The 15,342-nt window shown below is 37.9% G+C and overlaps 1 protein-coding gene across 1 annotated transcript in view; it reads right to left on the bottom strand.

Moving 5' to 3' along the window:
- The window catches only part of LOC132399284 (myosin-16-like), a 63,905-nt gene that overhangs the window by 13,008 nt on the left and 35,555 nt on the right, over nucleotides 1–15,342 (bottom strand). Inside the window, exons 22-34 of the mRNA XM_059979514.1 lie at nucleotides 14,963–15,136; nucleotides 13,778–14,005; nucleotides 12,402–12,506; nucleotides 11,865–11,951; nucleotides 10,937–11,082; nucleotides 9,117–9,207; nucleotides 8,489–8,545; nucleotides 6,453–6,539; nucleotides 4,823–5,068; nucleotides 3,822–3,939; nucleotides 2,561–2,688; nucleotides 1,707–1,903; nucleotides 48–180 (exon numbers count right to left, since the gene is read on the bottom strand). Coding sequence (XP_059835497.1) covers nucleotides 48–180; nucleotides 1,707–1,903; nucleotides 2,561–2,688; nucleotides 3,822–3,939; nucleotides 4,823–5,068; nucleotides 6,453–6,539; nucleotides 8,489–8,545; nucleotides 9,117–9,207; nucleotides 10,937–11,082; nucleotides 11,865–11,951; nucleotides 12,402–12,506; nucleotides 13,778–14,005; nucleotides 14,963–15,136 — 1,797 coding nt within the window. The remainder of the gene's footprint in view (nucleotides 1–47; nucleotides 181–1,706; nucleotides 1,904–2,560; nucleotides 2,689–3,821; nucleotides 3,940–4,822; nucleotides 5,069–6,452; nucleotides 6,540–8,488; nucleotides 8,546–9,116; nucleotides 9,208–10,936; nucleotides 11,083–11,864; nucleotides 11,952–12,401; nucleotides 12,507–13,777; nucleotides 14,006–14,962; nucleotides 15,137–15,342) is intronic.

The following is a 15,342-nucleotide window of genomic DNA, read 5'->3' as shown; positions in this document are numbered from 1 at the left end:
GTTGCCTGTACATTTTTACGGGTGAGCAGTAACCTCTCTCTCATTACCTTTTCCAGCTCGATGGTTAAGTCTTCCACTTCTCCGGTAAGCCTCTGCTTTGATTTTTCCAGGCTAGCTGCTCGGGCTTGTGCAGACTCAGCAGCTTCTTCAGCTTCCTGTAACCGAGCAGCCAGTTTTCTCCTATTAAAATGAAAGTATTGCAACATAGTTTTCAAGAGCAAGACAGTACGGAGATCGAGGAATTTAGGCCATTCAGATGTCTGTGACATTATACCACCCAATGCTAACTCAACTATAACAAATCAATGGAAACATCCCTGGATGCACAAATACTTGACCACTTACTTTGGCAATTAATTCATGATTCCAAGGATGTTTTTAAACAACATCTTCACTTAAAATAAACACTTAAAAACCAGTTTGGTGTTGGTATGAACCTTGGGGGGTGGGGGAACCTGCAGGGAGTGGTTTTCCCATACACTTGAAGCCCTTGTACTTCTTGGAGTTAGAGATTGTGGGCCCGCCTTTGCGTAGGTGCCTGGTACAGTGTACTTTATAGGTCAAACACACTGCGGCTACTGAACGCCAGTGGTGGAAGGAAAGAAAGTTTAGAGTAATGGATAGTTTATCAAGTACAATGCTTTGTTCTGCACACATCCAGTAAAGTCAAAGGGTCACAGTAAACAGGCCCTTCAACCCAACCCAAATGGTCCAAGCTGACCAAATGTCCTTCTGAGCTTGTCCTATTTTCTGGCGTTTGGCCCATATCCAGCTAAACCTTTCCTATCCATGTACCTTTTCAATCCTGTCTCATTGCACTTCCTCTGGCAGCTTATTCCTTATACAGAGCACCCTCATCACATTTACAAATATTCATTAATAAGTAATACTGGTACTCAGAGGAAATGAAGAATATTTCATCACGTTACTGAATTGTGCCTGGTGGTGGACGGGAAAAGCTTTGGGCTGCCAGCGAGTGTCATTTGCCAACTGACAGCCAACCTCTGGGTCCAAAAACATTCAAAAGTTCATTTATTATAAAAATATACAACTCTGAAATTCTTCAATCATCCAGGTAGCCGTTAAACCAAAAAAGAAAAGGGAGCATAATTATCAATCCCAAAATCCCACTTTCTCATAAAAAAAAAACAAAATAGGCATATCAACCCCCAAATCCCTCCTCCAGCTCAGAAACTGAGCAAAATGGGTCAGGCATATCAACCCCCAAATCCCTCCTCCAGCTCAGAAACTGAGCAAAATGGGTCAGGCATATCAACCCCGAAATCCCTCCTCCTGCACATTAAAAAATGATTGAAACAAATCAGGCACATTGACCCCCTCTGAAGCCTCTGCTCAGGTGAATTTTCTTTCCAGTGGTGATCCCAAGCTTTATACATCAAGGGCCAGAGATGGTCACTATCTGGTCTTTTTCGGTTTGAATATTACACTGCATGACAACCCAGGGTCTGTTGCATACAACCAAGGACTTTTTCAATTTGCTGAGAAGTTGCAAGTGGAATTGGTTATTGTGTATTCATCAACAAACATTCCCACTTCAGACCTTGTGATACAAGGAAGGGCAGTGAAGAAGCAGCTATAAAGCACTGCTCTGGGAAACCCCTATAAAAATGTCCTTGGATGAGGATAATTGGCTTCTATCAATCATTGCACTATCTTCTTAAATGACCATGAGCATCATTACTCACTTTGTCTCTTCCAGCTCCTCTGTCTTCTGAATGGCATCAGTCTCATACTTGGTCCTCCATGTTGTGACTTCACTGTTCAGTTTAGAAACCAGTCGTTGCAACTCAGCTTTGCTTTCCTGTTCTTCTTCCAATTGTTCCTTTGTTAGGTCCATGTCATGTTTAGCATTGGCTAGACCCACCATCGCACCACTTCTGGCCTAAAATGCAATAAGTTCAATGCTGGTGTTTACTATACAATAGCTCATCCAACATAAATACAATGACGTTAGCTAAATGTGTAGTTCTAATGTTTATGTAGAGATAATAACTTTTGCACATTTAGATGTTTAAATTTCTTCAAAGTGTTCTTTTTATATCTGCCAGAACTAGAGGATAAAATTCTAATTTAATGATGATGAAATGTTAGCATTTAGTGCCCCTAAATTTTGAAAATGTACCAGAGAAGGCACAAATCTTTTACAAATCAACTGAAATAAAGAACAAAAGAGGTAAAGAAAATCTTGTCAAAATGAAAAAAAGGACTGCGATGCTGTAAATGTGAAGTAAAAATTAAAAATGCTGGAGACACACAACATCACGTGGAGAGGAAAGGAAATAAGATTTAACATTTTAACCTGATGAAAGCTTAACCGTTTCTGCCTAAAATGAACATCATTTGTGACTTGTGTACAAAATACAAACTATATCCATGCAGGCATGTGTAGAAGTAATTCAGGATGCAACTAAATCTTGCAAATATTATCTGAAAATGTTGTCCAGGCACAAATGCAGCAATTTGTATTAATTATCTGCAATCATTTTCACATTCTTACCAAATTCAGGTTTTTGGTGGAAGTAAATAAATAAAGTCTTACCCTTGACTCTTCTTCCAGTTGTCTCTTGAGCTCTTCAACTTGAGAAGAAAGTGTAGTTTTGGTCCTGATCAGCTGGTTCAGTCTGCTTTGCGCCTCCTCATATTCGCGAGTCAGCTCACTGTTTTCAGCTTGTCCAGAAAAAAAATGAATAACAGTGAGAAATCCTTTCCTTTGACTGTACATATTGTGAACTTAAACTTTCTGTATTTACATAATGCTAGAAATTATCACTGGCAATATCTGTATGGAAAAGGCCAATGATTTGTAAGGAGAATTCCTGTACAATTTTATGAAGGTTGACAGCCTTTTCAACCAGTGAGGAAGTAAGGTCCATATTTAGCATACCTTTCATCCTGAATTATTTTACAACCAATAAAGCACTTGTGCAGACAAAGAGAGGTTTTTTTTTGCAACCAGTGTATATGGCAGCTATTTGTGATTACTAAGCTCCCATAATTTGCATAAGGTGATAACAATCAAATTAATTTTGTAAGGCTAGTCAAGGGATAAGCATTGACCAGCATATTTGGAGATAATCTCTTACACACAAGGGAGAAGAAGGAGCCTCACTTTAGTATTTCATCCGCAAAAACAGCAACTCCGATACTCACTCAGAAATGGGTACAGCCTTGAACTCTATGCTCCTGCTTTTTATAATAAGAGTTGAACCCTCACTCTTCTGCCTCAAAGGCAAAATTGCTACCATCTAGATAACAAAGTTTCCCTTAGTAAGGAACAAAAGGAAGTTTTGACAAATCTGATATCCATTTGTTAACTGCAATTTAACAATTTAACACATTGTTCTTTCGCTGGGAAATTTAGGTTAACAGAATTCAGTTAGCCTTGCAATGTTGGGACTGCCCAGCTCAACAAGAAGACACTTGCTGCATTAGAATTATAAGACAAAGGGACACAGTGTCGCAGAAGTACACTCCATCACCAAATTGGAATTCAGCCCATGACAAAACAGAGGGGTAAAAGAAACAGGAAACCAGGTTACAGAAAATAGATCATAAACACATAAAATTGAGAACACTGGAGAATATAGCAGGCTGAATATTTTCTAAGGTCACTGATTTCAAATCAAAGCGTTACAGCAAATACTCATATTATACTAATTTCAGTTGTTAACATGTAGAAACATCTCCAATACGGGCAACATGGATATTAATTACAATAAATGATTTTACGTTTTGCAAACTTCTTTGACAGCAATGATTTCAGACTTTGAGAGGAGTGACAAGATTAAGTTATCTGATACCTTGCAGCCTGGTCTTCACAGTATTAGCTTCAGTTAAGTTTCTTTCCATTTCAGAATATTTGGCATTAGCCTCTGTTATGCTGTCTTCCAGCTTCCGAACATGCATATCAGCGTTCAGCTGTACACAGAGGAATGGAATGATTATTAATCACTTTAAATTTGTTCAGACTAGATTTTTTTCCCCACTGTCTCACATACACAGATAGTCTGCTGATGAAGATTTAATGTAATAGTCTTGTTAACTACTATACTTTGTAATACTGTAATGTCTTCTGGTTTGAGAAGCAATTTAAATCTTTCCCTAAAGATACACTGCAACATTCCTACATTGCAAGATATACATAAATTAAAAATACATTTTTCAGGGTTATGAAAAGTGTTACATAAATGCATGTACTTTCCTTTGTGTTAAAGCTCTGTCGTGGCTATTTAACTAATGTTGTTTGGATTCTGTCCTAATTAATTCAGAACAATATAGAAAAATATGATTGTTTTGCCCTTATTTACAGCCCTGTCCATATCACAGCCAAGTGTACTGTTTTTATCAACTATGTTAACTTACATATTAACTGAAGACTCTCCCTAAAATTTTCAGGTTTTTTTTCTGAATCCCAATAAATCACCCTTAAAATTACTACTAACTCCACACCAGCACATTCCGAACAGATGATTCAGAAAATGTCGAACATCAGTAATAGGAACCCCTAAGGGAGGTGTACCAAAGTGGGTTGTAAAGGTCTTTGTACCTTTAATAAGTGCTGCTGCATTATACCTGTAAGACATTATTCCACTCAGTATTGCTGGGAATTCCGTGGAATTTGATTAATAACTTAGTGATGCCAAGTGGCATTTCAGAACTGGCTAGGTTTTGCTCCTTGCTATATAATTGACAATGCTGAAGCTCATGTCATTTACTTGTACTGCCCACATACTGTATTTATCACATTCATGAGGCCAGTCGGGGTTAAAATTATTTTTTTCATGTAGATTTAGTCTATTACCTTGGCTTTCTGCAAGGTCTCTGTATTGCTGTTGAGGTCATCAATCTCAGCTTTCATGACCTGTTTGTCCTTTTCAAGTTTGCCCTTGACCCTCTGCAAGTTCTCAATGTGCTCCGTCAGCTCAGCAATGGAGTCAGTGTGCTTTTTCCGAAGTGCGGAAGCTGTCGCTTCAGCCTGAAGAGCAGATTCTTCCAGTTCTCGTCGCAGCTTCAGAAGTTCTGTCTCACGCTTCCTGTTCATCTCAATCTATAGGCACCAAAGGAATAAAAGAAACTTGTATCCCCCACTTCAGTGACAGAAGAAAGCAAGCTCAATAACATATCAATGCAAGGAAATAAATCCTACTTGCTAACTTTCCCTTATCTGCCTGACGCTTGTACTTACCAATGCTTTAAGGTATCAGGTAAATTTAATTTTTAAAAGGTCTATGTAATAAGGCATAATATGTGAATGTCAATTAATATAGATATTAATTGAAAGAAAATGTACTCACATACAATCATACTGCACAGAATGAGGCCACTTGACCCATTCTTCATGTGCTTTAACTTTAAAATAACTATCCAATTTGTTCCACTCTGTTGCTCTTTCACCATAATCAATAATATTTCCATTTAAAGTATATACTGAACTCCCTTCTGAAAGTTAACACTTAATTGCTTCCACTACCCTTACAGATACATTTCCAATTACAATGCGAATTGTGTTCAGAATACACAGTCTGCTCCTTGCACATGCACTTTGCATTTATTCACACACACGCACACTCCCCTTGGCCCAACAAGCCAAATGAATGTCAGATCACATTGCTGCGTCCAGAGGTGTCTTAATTGGCCACCAGGCATGAAGCGGTGGGTGCTTAAGTTCCATGAATGTGCCAATCTGTTAGCCTTTTTTTCTGCTTTTAAATTATTTCAATGACCAGAGGAATTCAAAATCAGTTCAAAATTATTAAAATAATTTTCAGAGTTAAAGAAGTAAACTAATTACCTCAAAACACTTTAAAGTAATAACATTAAAATGTTTTTAAAAACTAATCTATCTGAGGAATTCTGTGCAGATGAGTTAGGCTACACCTGCTCTTCAACATACAAACACATGTTGGGGTTGACGTGCCTGTTCCTTTTTTATTCATTGTTGTGTGAGAGGAGGTAGTTGGGGGTTGATATGCCTGTTTCTTTTTTGTTCGGTGTTTTGTGTAGGAGGAGGTATTTAGGGGTTGATGTTTCTGCTCCGTTTTTGTTCATTTTTTTGTGCGGGGAGATGGGGTTTGGAGATTAATGAATCTGATGCCTTTCTTTTCATGGCCATCTGGAGATGAAGAATTTTAGAGTTGTATACTTTGATAATAAATGAACCATTTGAACACAGAAGCAAGGAGATGAACTGACTCATGAAGGTCACCATTTTCATGGTGTTAAACAAACTGACAGTAAGTAGTTAGTAAATGTTAGCGTACTGACTTTGTTTTAGTTCATTTTCAACGTAAAGGTGAGGAAGGGGTGAAGCAGATGTGCAACCACCTGTTCCTCTGCTCCAATCAAAGATATGCACAAATGCAGATGAGTTGATAACATGCACCTTTGTAACCTGCTCAGATTTAAATTCATCCACAAGCCCCTTAAATTACCTGAGATACTGTGGCACCACCAGCTTCTTCCAGTCTGTCACTGAGTTCCTCCAATTCACGGGAGTATTCAGCTCGCTGCTTCTCAACCTGTATGGATTGCAGGTATAAGCCTTACTCATTGGGAAACAAATATAATCACTCAGAACAAAAACAGTAAAATTGTCCCAAGTGTTATCAGACACAAATTGTTGCCAAGGACACCGAAGAAGATTTTAAGATGTGATTTACAGATGTGCAGAAGTGGAGAGGTATGAGAAAGGAATTATGGAGCTTTGGGTCTTGAAGTCATAGTCACAATTATCAGAGTGATTAAGGTGTGCAATGATATCTCACGAAGTCTTGGCTCTGTGCAGGATGACATCAATTAGCTCCAGGATTGGCCTCGTAAGGAACATCACCTGTCTGGATGCAGATAATCTAAATGCATAATGTTGGCAAGATCAGTGATGAGTCCAGGCCATAAACTTCAGTATCCTACTGATACTAAAAACAGTTAACCAGATGGTTTAATCAACATGTACAAACAAGCTGGAGGAACTCAGCAGGTCGGGCAGCATCTGTGGAAACGAGCAGTCAACATTTCGGGCCGAGACCCTTCGTCAGGACTGAAGAAGGAGGGGGCAGGGGCCGATAAAGAGGGTGGGGGGAGGGTGGGAAGGAGAATCAGATGGTTTGCCTGCTTTTCTTACAGGGCGGGTGCACAATGGCTGGACTGTTATTGGGAATTGTTCTATTTGTGAATCTGAACAATTATGAAGAATAACACAACATGGGATGCCAGGTTCCAAGATCTTTGGACCTTGCTCTGTAGAGCTTTGTGGAGGAAGTGAAAGGAAAAAGGGATATCCTACATCAAAATGGGATCAGAACAGCCTGTGATCATAGTGGAAACAGTTAGCCATGGGGATCAAATCCATAAGCCAAGTCCAAGGGTCTAAATGTAGTACTGCAAGAGTATCAAATTCAATGGCATCAAATGACAGGTCAAATTATCTTCAAATATCATAACAAATTTACAAGAATATTAACTTTAAATCTTATTCAATCTACTCTACCCCAAACAGTTAATACTAGCAATCTCTCTCTAACAATACTCAGAGCAAATATATGCTCTATAATCTTTGCTACCTAAGAAAGGGGGTCTCCTAACCTCATGGAGAAGACAGTAGTGGTCAGAAAGATGATGCTGAGGCCACTCAGTAGCACTACATCTCCAATAATGAACAGCTTGGTACAGAGGCTCCAATGCACAGGATCACAAGAGGTTGCAGAGGGTTGTAAACTCAGCCAGCTCCATCATGGGCACAAGCCTCCCCTCCATTGATACATCTTCAAGAGGCGGTGTCATTAAGAAGACAGCTTCCATCATTAAGGACACTCACTATCTGGGACATGCCCTGTTCTCATTACTACCATCAGGAAGGAGGTACAGGAGCCTGAAGATCTACACTGTACAATTCAGAAACAGCTTCTTCTCCTCTGCCATTAGATTTCTAAATGGTGCATGAATCCATGAACACTACTCTGTTATTCCTTAATTTTTGCTTTACTTATTTACTTCTGTAATTTATAGATGTTTATGTTGTTACACTGCACTGCTGCTGCAAAATAACTACTTTCATGTGATATGTCAAATCTGATTCTAATAGCATCCTCACACATTTTCCACCTTCTCAAACTCCATCTCATACGGAGTTTACTTTGAGTCTCTTTCTCCAGCATCACTCAGATGGTGCAAGTTCTTTCCTCACCAATAAAGGGCTTGACTTCACAGTTTAGACCTTCGCACCAAGGTATGGCTCTTTTCCCCTTAACACCATGACTTAAGTTTCCACTTGGTACTTCACGATTTTAGCTGTGGCTAGTATCTGGCTGAACAAGTAAGAATCTCATACGTATAAATAATGGGGAAACACACTTTTAGATATACCTTGACAAGGATGTTAATGCTTAATTAAATTTTACCATAAATTTAACCAGCTGGTTAGTTACATTATGAGATGTTTTGCATGTATTAACAATTGACGTTGTTTTACCTTGGCCCTCATGGCCCGCTCTCCCTCAAGTTCCTCTTCCAATTCTTCAATTCGAGACTGGAAACATAAACACTTGAATTAATCTCTTACTTTCACTTTTAAATATCTAAACAAGTCATTCCGATTAATTAAATAAGCTTCAGAATTATTACAATGGTCAGATCTTAGTCTTCAGATTCATGTTTTATATTAAGGATGTAAATAACAGGAAGGCTGAATAGAGCTGTGGGGTATTTTTGACTACTTCTCCAGAAATTGTAAGTTAAAGACAATTCAAAATATACCTGCAATTTCGATTATACTTCCGTGTGTCTCAAACGATTGCTATGCTTTTAAGTTTTTTAAATCACATTAAGCATTCTAAGCATAATATTCGAAGCATGGAATAATTTTAATAATTTTAAATCAATGCAGGGAGATATTGGGAAAGTATATCGTCAGCATCCTACCGAATACAGTATTGGCATATTCACCTTCTACTCATAACCTTCTCTCATTCCAAATTTGTGTCATTAGCCAATTTATTTGTGTTACACTGTTTCAGTTTGTTCTGAAGTTTCTTTCAGATGGTTATTGCCATAAATAGAGCATGCTTTGAGTGCATTTTTGGGTTTAGTCCTCTTCATACCTGATGCTCTTTAAGCTTCCTGTGTAATGTGGTGTTCAGAGACTGTTCATCTTCCCACTTGGAGTTCAATGAATTGATCTCGAGGTCTTTCCTTTGAAAATCAAAAGGAGGTTAAGTTTGCAGCAGATATCACTGGTGATGACTTAATGGCAGCAGTTCAGGTGAAAGACTGAATGAGGCCCTTCAATGGAAACCAAATGACTCATTTGAGTCCACACAGATCCATTAAGTTAACAAGCAGCATTCTGTGGAATTAGTGATTTGCTTTCCATGATTGTTATACTTAATGACAGGGCTTTTAGGTCACATTGCACTAATTTGGGAATGATAATCTACTCTGCCTATAGACTGCAATAATTTTAAAAATGTTTTAATTTAGAGATATAGCATGGACCAAGCCCTTCCAGCCCAGCAACCCAGCTATTTAACACTAGACTAATCGCAGGACAATTTACAATGACCAATTAACGTACTAACCAATACGTCTTTGGAACGTGGGAGGAAACCAGAGCACCTGCAGGAAACCCACGAGGTAGGTTAATAAATACTTATAACCATTTCAATCTTAATGTATTTTTGGTTATTTTTTTTAGACAAGGATGTTTTTGCTATACTGGTTTGTAATTCTAGTCATAAACCAACTCATACCAAGTGAAATATTTATTCCATTGTATCTGTAAGGTATAGCAAAAGTAGATATTTATGAGGTTATCCATCATTATATGGTTAAATGATCAACCTGACATAAAGTGGAAAACAACTTGAGTGGAATAGCTGAAATATAATTGAGTCCCATGGTTTTCTAATTGTATATTTGGAACAATTTGAATTACTTGAGTCAAGAATGAAATATCTGCAATTGTATAATGCCTGCCAGGTCTGTTTTTACAGCAGCTAGAGATATCCTGAAAGAGACCTGCTCACAAAATGTCATCATGACTATAGTCTAGGAAATGTGAGAGCCAATTTGCATAAAGTAATCTTCCATGATTCGAAGTAAAAAGATTATCTCAGGAAAATTTTATGCTGATGTGAAAGAACAGGCAGTAGCTTAATTTAATATATTTGGAAGTAAAGGTATCTCTGACAATGCTGCACTCCCTCTTTAATGCACTAAGTGACAAAGTAAAATTTTGAACTTCATTTTCTGTGGTCAGACTTGAAGTTTTTAATCTACTGACCCAGAGATGAGAGTGCTAGTGACTGGATCACATTTGACACTTGGAGATTGCATCAAAAGTTGATCCTGTGGTGCATAAGTTTATTTTATTGCACAGTAGCCTCACATTAAACACAGCAGAGTGAAAAATAGGGAATAAAGATCTTGTTAAAAAGTTTCACTAAAAACCAAATATATCAAATAAAATGTAAAATTTAAAAGCACTAAGGAATGTTAGAGATTATGAATTTAAAGGGCATCACAACAGGCTGGTACACTTCTGGGTGATATCTTGGTATTTTTCTGTTGTGAGTTTTGCATTATTAATGGGCATTACATCTCAAGAACCATGCCCGAGGTAAAATCTGTGGATTATTTATAAGAACTAAGGTCTTGAAATGACATTGAGCAAATATTATGGAAGGATTGATGAATAAGGTATGTAAAATGTTCATATAATGTAATTTCCCTGGTAAAAAGTGTTCCTTGCATAGCAGTAAATAATTGAGTTATCATTCTTCATTCAGAATGAGGCTGATGAGTATTTTTTCCTAATTTGTCATTTCAAAATTATTAGCACTTGCTATGTATATTGAATACTTAAACTCATTAACAACTTGCATTCTATGCTACTTTAAATAGAGTAAAAGAAGACACATACTTTTTGAGAATCTCTTCCAGATCAAGCTTTACTCTTTCCATTTCATTCAGGTTCTCAATTGTCATCTTCAAATCTCCCTCAGCCTTTCTTCGAGCTTTCTCTACCTCAGTCCTTATCTTCTTCTCTTGGCTCCAGTTATCTTCCAGCTATTATATATTTTAACAAGTGCCAAGCATTAGACCACAATTGCTTGCCAGCAATGAAACCCACTTTACCCATTGTTTAAGAAAGAATGATACATCATCATTGCATCATGGGGAATCCAAAATCCAAGCTTTTGGGAGGGTTTTAGCCAACTGGCTTGTACCCAAGCTTGGGCACATAGAAATTCAGCATCAGTGGATGTGCTTCACTTGCTAAGCTCCACATTTTTTCCTGCTCGTCAAGACAACATCTCTCCAGGATTTGGACTTGTACTGTTATTTGTGTTGACTGGAAATAATTTCATCTCTCAGTGGAATACCCAGATTCCAATTAATGAGTCAAAGTTGTTGGCCTGTTGTTGACATCCCTCAGAGTACCAAGAAGACTTGGCTCCTGTTTACAGTTATCAGTTCATTAATCAAGTCTTCACAATCCTCAAATATTATATCTTTCATGAAATTGAATCACCCTGCCCAGACATAATCAACCCCAAGACATGCATCATTGACTTTTAGAAATCCAGCTCAAAAATATGGAATTATATTTATGATTTGCCTTGCTGAAAATTGAGAAATTTACTTGATCACGATGATAATATTGCATAATTCCCAAAATGTAACATTAATATTTCTTACTGCCCATAATTTGATACACATTCATATTGATCTAAAAACACATATAAACTGTACAGATCACTGGATTCAGTCATTTGACCAGGACAAGCGAAAAGATAAGACCCTCATGTCTTGGGTAGATATTGTTGGAATATTCCATAACAGATCACCTCTTGAATCTGGGAGTTGAGCTTTCCGTTGGTTTTGGTGAGATGATTGACTTTATCTTCCTCAGATTGAAGATCATCTAGTGTTTTCTGAAAATATAGAACATGATTACATTGTTATATGTCTGCGAGATTTCATTGATTTAAAGAAGCACTTACAAATTTATACAAAGGTGTCTGGTGGTGAACAACTAAGGCTAGTCAATGAAATTGAGGCTTTGGTGAGACATAGTCTAATTAAATAATATAATGGAAGAGGTTTAACAGCTAATTCCTTATCCAGCATTCTTAAAATGTCATCTAGATACTGGTAGAATCACTGAGTTTATTATTATTATGTTACAGAAACAGCTTATTGAAGGGAATGGCAACTGCGTCTTTCATCTCACATCTATACTGTCATCACTGTAGAACAATGTCCATTAATTTAATACAAACTTTTTGGGGTTAACTCCCTGCATTTTGATCAACAATGACAGGAAACAATCTGATCATCACTAATATTATTGACAGTTTAGTGGCTTTGAGGATCATACCAACCTGATGAAGTTCATCCAAGGCTCGCTTGTCCTTTTGAAGTTTAGCAATTGCATCATCTCGCTGATTGAGGTCACTTGTGAGGGAGCGGACCTTGCTGTCCAGAGCCTGGTGGACGTAACATACAGATAATTATTAAAGGGCATGATTAAACTGAGTTGTATTAAATATAAGCAGATCCACTTGTGCACGTTGTGCAAGCAATGATGGTTGAAGCTGTGCAATTTTATTGGTGTGGCATGAAAGGCTGGTGGACAGTTTGAATTTATTAAGATGCAAGATACATTCAGCAGCCACTTTATTAAGTACACCTGTACATCTCCCTCATTAATACTATTTTCTAATCAGCAAATCATCTGGCAACAACTCAATGCATAAAAGCATGCAGACATGGTCAAGAGGTTCAGTTCTTGTTCCGACCAAACATCAGGATGGGGAAGAAATGTGATCCAAGTGACTTTGACCATGGAATGACTGTTGTAGTAAGATGGTTTGAGTATCTCAGGAACTGCTGATCTCCTGGAATTTTCATGCATAACAGTCTCTAGGTTTACAGAGAATGGTGTGAAAAACAAAAACATCCAGCGAGTGGCAGCTCTGTTGGCAAATGTGTGTTGTTCATATGAAAGGCCAGAGGAGTATGGCCAGACTGGTTCAAGCTGACAAGAAAGCAGTTGCAACTCAAATAACACACATTACATCAGTGTGCAGAAAAACATCTCTGAAAGCACAGCATGTCAAACCTTGAAGCGAATGGGCAACAACAGAAGATTACTAACATACACTCAGTGGCCACTTTATTAGATACTGGAGGTACGAAATAAAGAGGCCAAGGTGTCTGTGCTACACTTCTAAATTCCCATTTGCCCGGAGTATGGTCATAACTAAGGATGCTTTCAGTTAGTGTGCGTAAGTCTGTGATTACTAATGAAACAGAAATATTTTTTTTTAACTGTCTTAAGTCTGCCCTTAGACAGGATAAAAGGGAACTCCTGTAAAATTATATATCAAACTCCTTTGTGTTACTGCTCAGTTTTGGGAATATAACTAAAATGGAATCTTGGAGAAAGCCAGGGAATTTGCTTCTGTTGGACTTCTACATTTTACTGGTCTTGATTGGATTTGCACTTGTCTCAATCCAGGGTATCTGGGAGGAGGAGCTGACTGACACAGAAGAGCCTGCCACTATGTTCCATAAGCTTCATACTTCAGGGACACACTGAACACCATGATGTCTGGGTGCAAACAAAAGGCATCTGACAGACTTGTAAGAAGAAGGGCATTTAAAATGGCATCAGGTGACAAATGCAACTGCATTGTGCCATCTGGCAATGTGTAACAGGGGAAAGATCCTGATACATAAATTACATCTGCATTACCTGCTTCTCTTTCTCAGTTTTTACAAGAGTTGTTTCCAGGCCCTCGAGATCCAGTTTCAGATCAGACAATTCGGTCTCCAGTTTCCTTTTCTGAGAAGAGAGGTGTGAACTTGAGTTCTCTTCCTCCTCTAGGCGTTCCTTCATATCTGAGATCAGATTTTCATTCTCCATTTTTGTCTTCATCAGTAGAGTGAGACGTTCCTCAAGATCAGATATATTTTCTTGCTCCTGTGGAAGAAGAAAGGAGAAGTGATTGTCAGCAGATTACAGTATGAGCATACGAAGCCAAGTGATAACATCACAGATGAATTCAGCACTAGGAAAAGCATTGTATTAACAGTTCTTGTGCCATCCTTTTTAAAGGAGCTTCCACAACTTGTCAGGGATTGGATTGCAAATCATAGCTGCTGGATTTAAAAAATCTCCTTGACCATATAACAAAAATTAAAAACCTAGACTTATAACAGGGGCCTATGCTAAAGTGTTCATTGAAAAATAGTAAATGTCTGTATTCATTTACACCAAATGCTATAAATATCATCAACTTGAATTTATTAATCCCAGTGGAACTCTGAAATGGAATACCTGACCACAATTAGGACTTTATAAATTAAAGGGATATGTATTATTTGATCACAATTCCATTATTTTCCCCTTCTATGTAAATAAAACATAAATGCACGTGGGTGTGGATGACTGTCTCAGTAATCCTTGGCTGAAACCCTGGCACTTCACCCTATACATCTGGTGTGTTGTGAGTTTAAGCTCCACTCCAGTTTCTGAATTTAGGCTTTCAATTATGTGTAGGGGAGGCATGCTTAAATGACAAGGAAGATTAAAGAAAAGAAGTTGTATAGAAAATATAATTTATAAGAAATGAGTAGATACCGAGGTGGGGACAGTTGAGAGAAGAAAAAAAACGAATTTCTGAAATGGGGCTTAGTGGAAACGTCATTTGAGAACATCTGCAATACAGCAAGAAACCTCGGCTGAAACTTCTCTTAGTGTTGAAGTTGACTCATTACCAAAAGTGTCTCAACTTAGTTAAATCATTTAATCAAAATAAAACTGTCATGACATAAATGACTACAAGATGCTAAGGTAGAATAGACTAATTAGTCACTGTGTAATTCTGTGGTTGCCATATCAATAGGATCATGTTCTGACTTATTTTTGATAACTTACAGCCTGGACTTGCAATAAGAGGTCATTCTTTTCCTGTGAGAGAGTTGCCGTCTTCTCCTCGAGTTCCTTAATACGGTTAAGTAGATCATTGGTCTTTTCCATTGCAGCTCTTAGCTCTTCCTCTTTCTGTTTCATCTCATCCTCTTGGCGAGCCACGTTCAACAGAGGCTTAACCTACAAGTAATGATTGGTGGTAAATTATAACCAGCAATTATAAAAACTTTTTTCTAAGAACCTGATGACTACAAATTGGAATAAAACAGAAATTGCTATGGATATTCAGCAAGTCAGACAACATTAATGGATAGAAGAAACAGAGCTAACGTTTCCAGTTGACGCAAAATGCTGGAGGAACAGGCCAGGCATTGCTCAGATTTCCA

This window comes from Hypanus sabinus, chromosome 9 (assembly GCF_030144855.1).
Source record: "Hypanus sabinus isolate sHypSab1 chromosome 9, sHypSab1.hap1, whole genome shotgun sequence".
In the NCBI taxonomy this organism is placed as follows: domain Eukaryota; kingdom Metazoa; phylum Chordata; class Chondrichthyes; order Myliobatiformes; family Dasyatidae; genus Hypanus; species Hypanus sabinus.
This window is presented reverse-complemented; position numbering and strand designations above follow the sequence as displayed.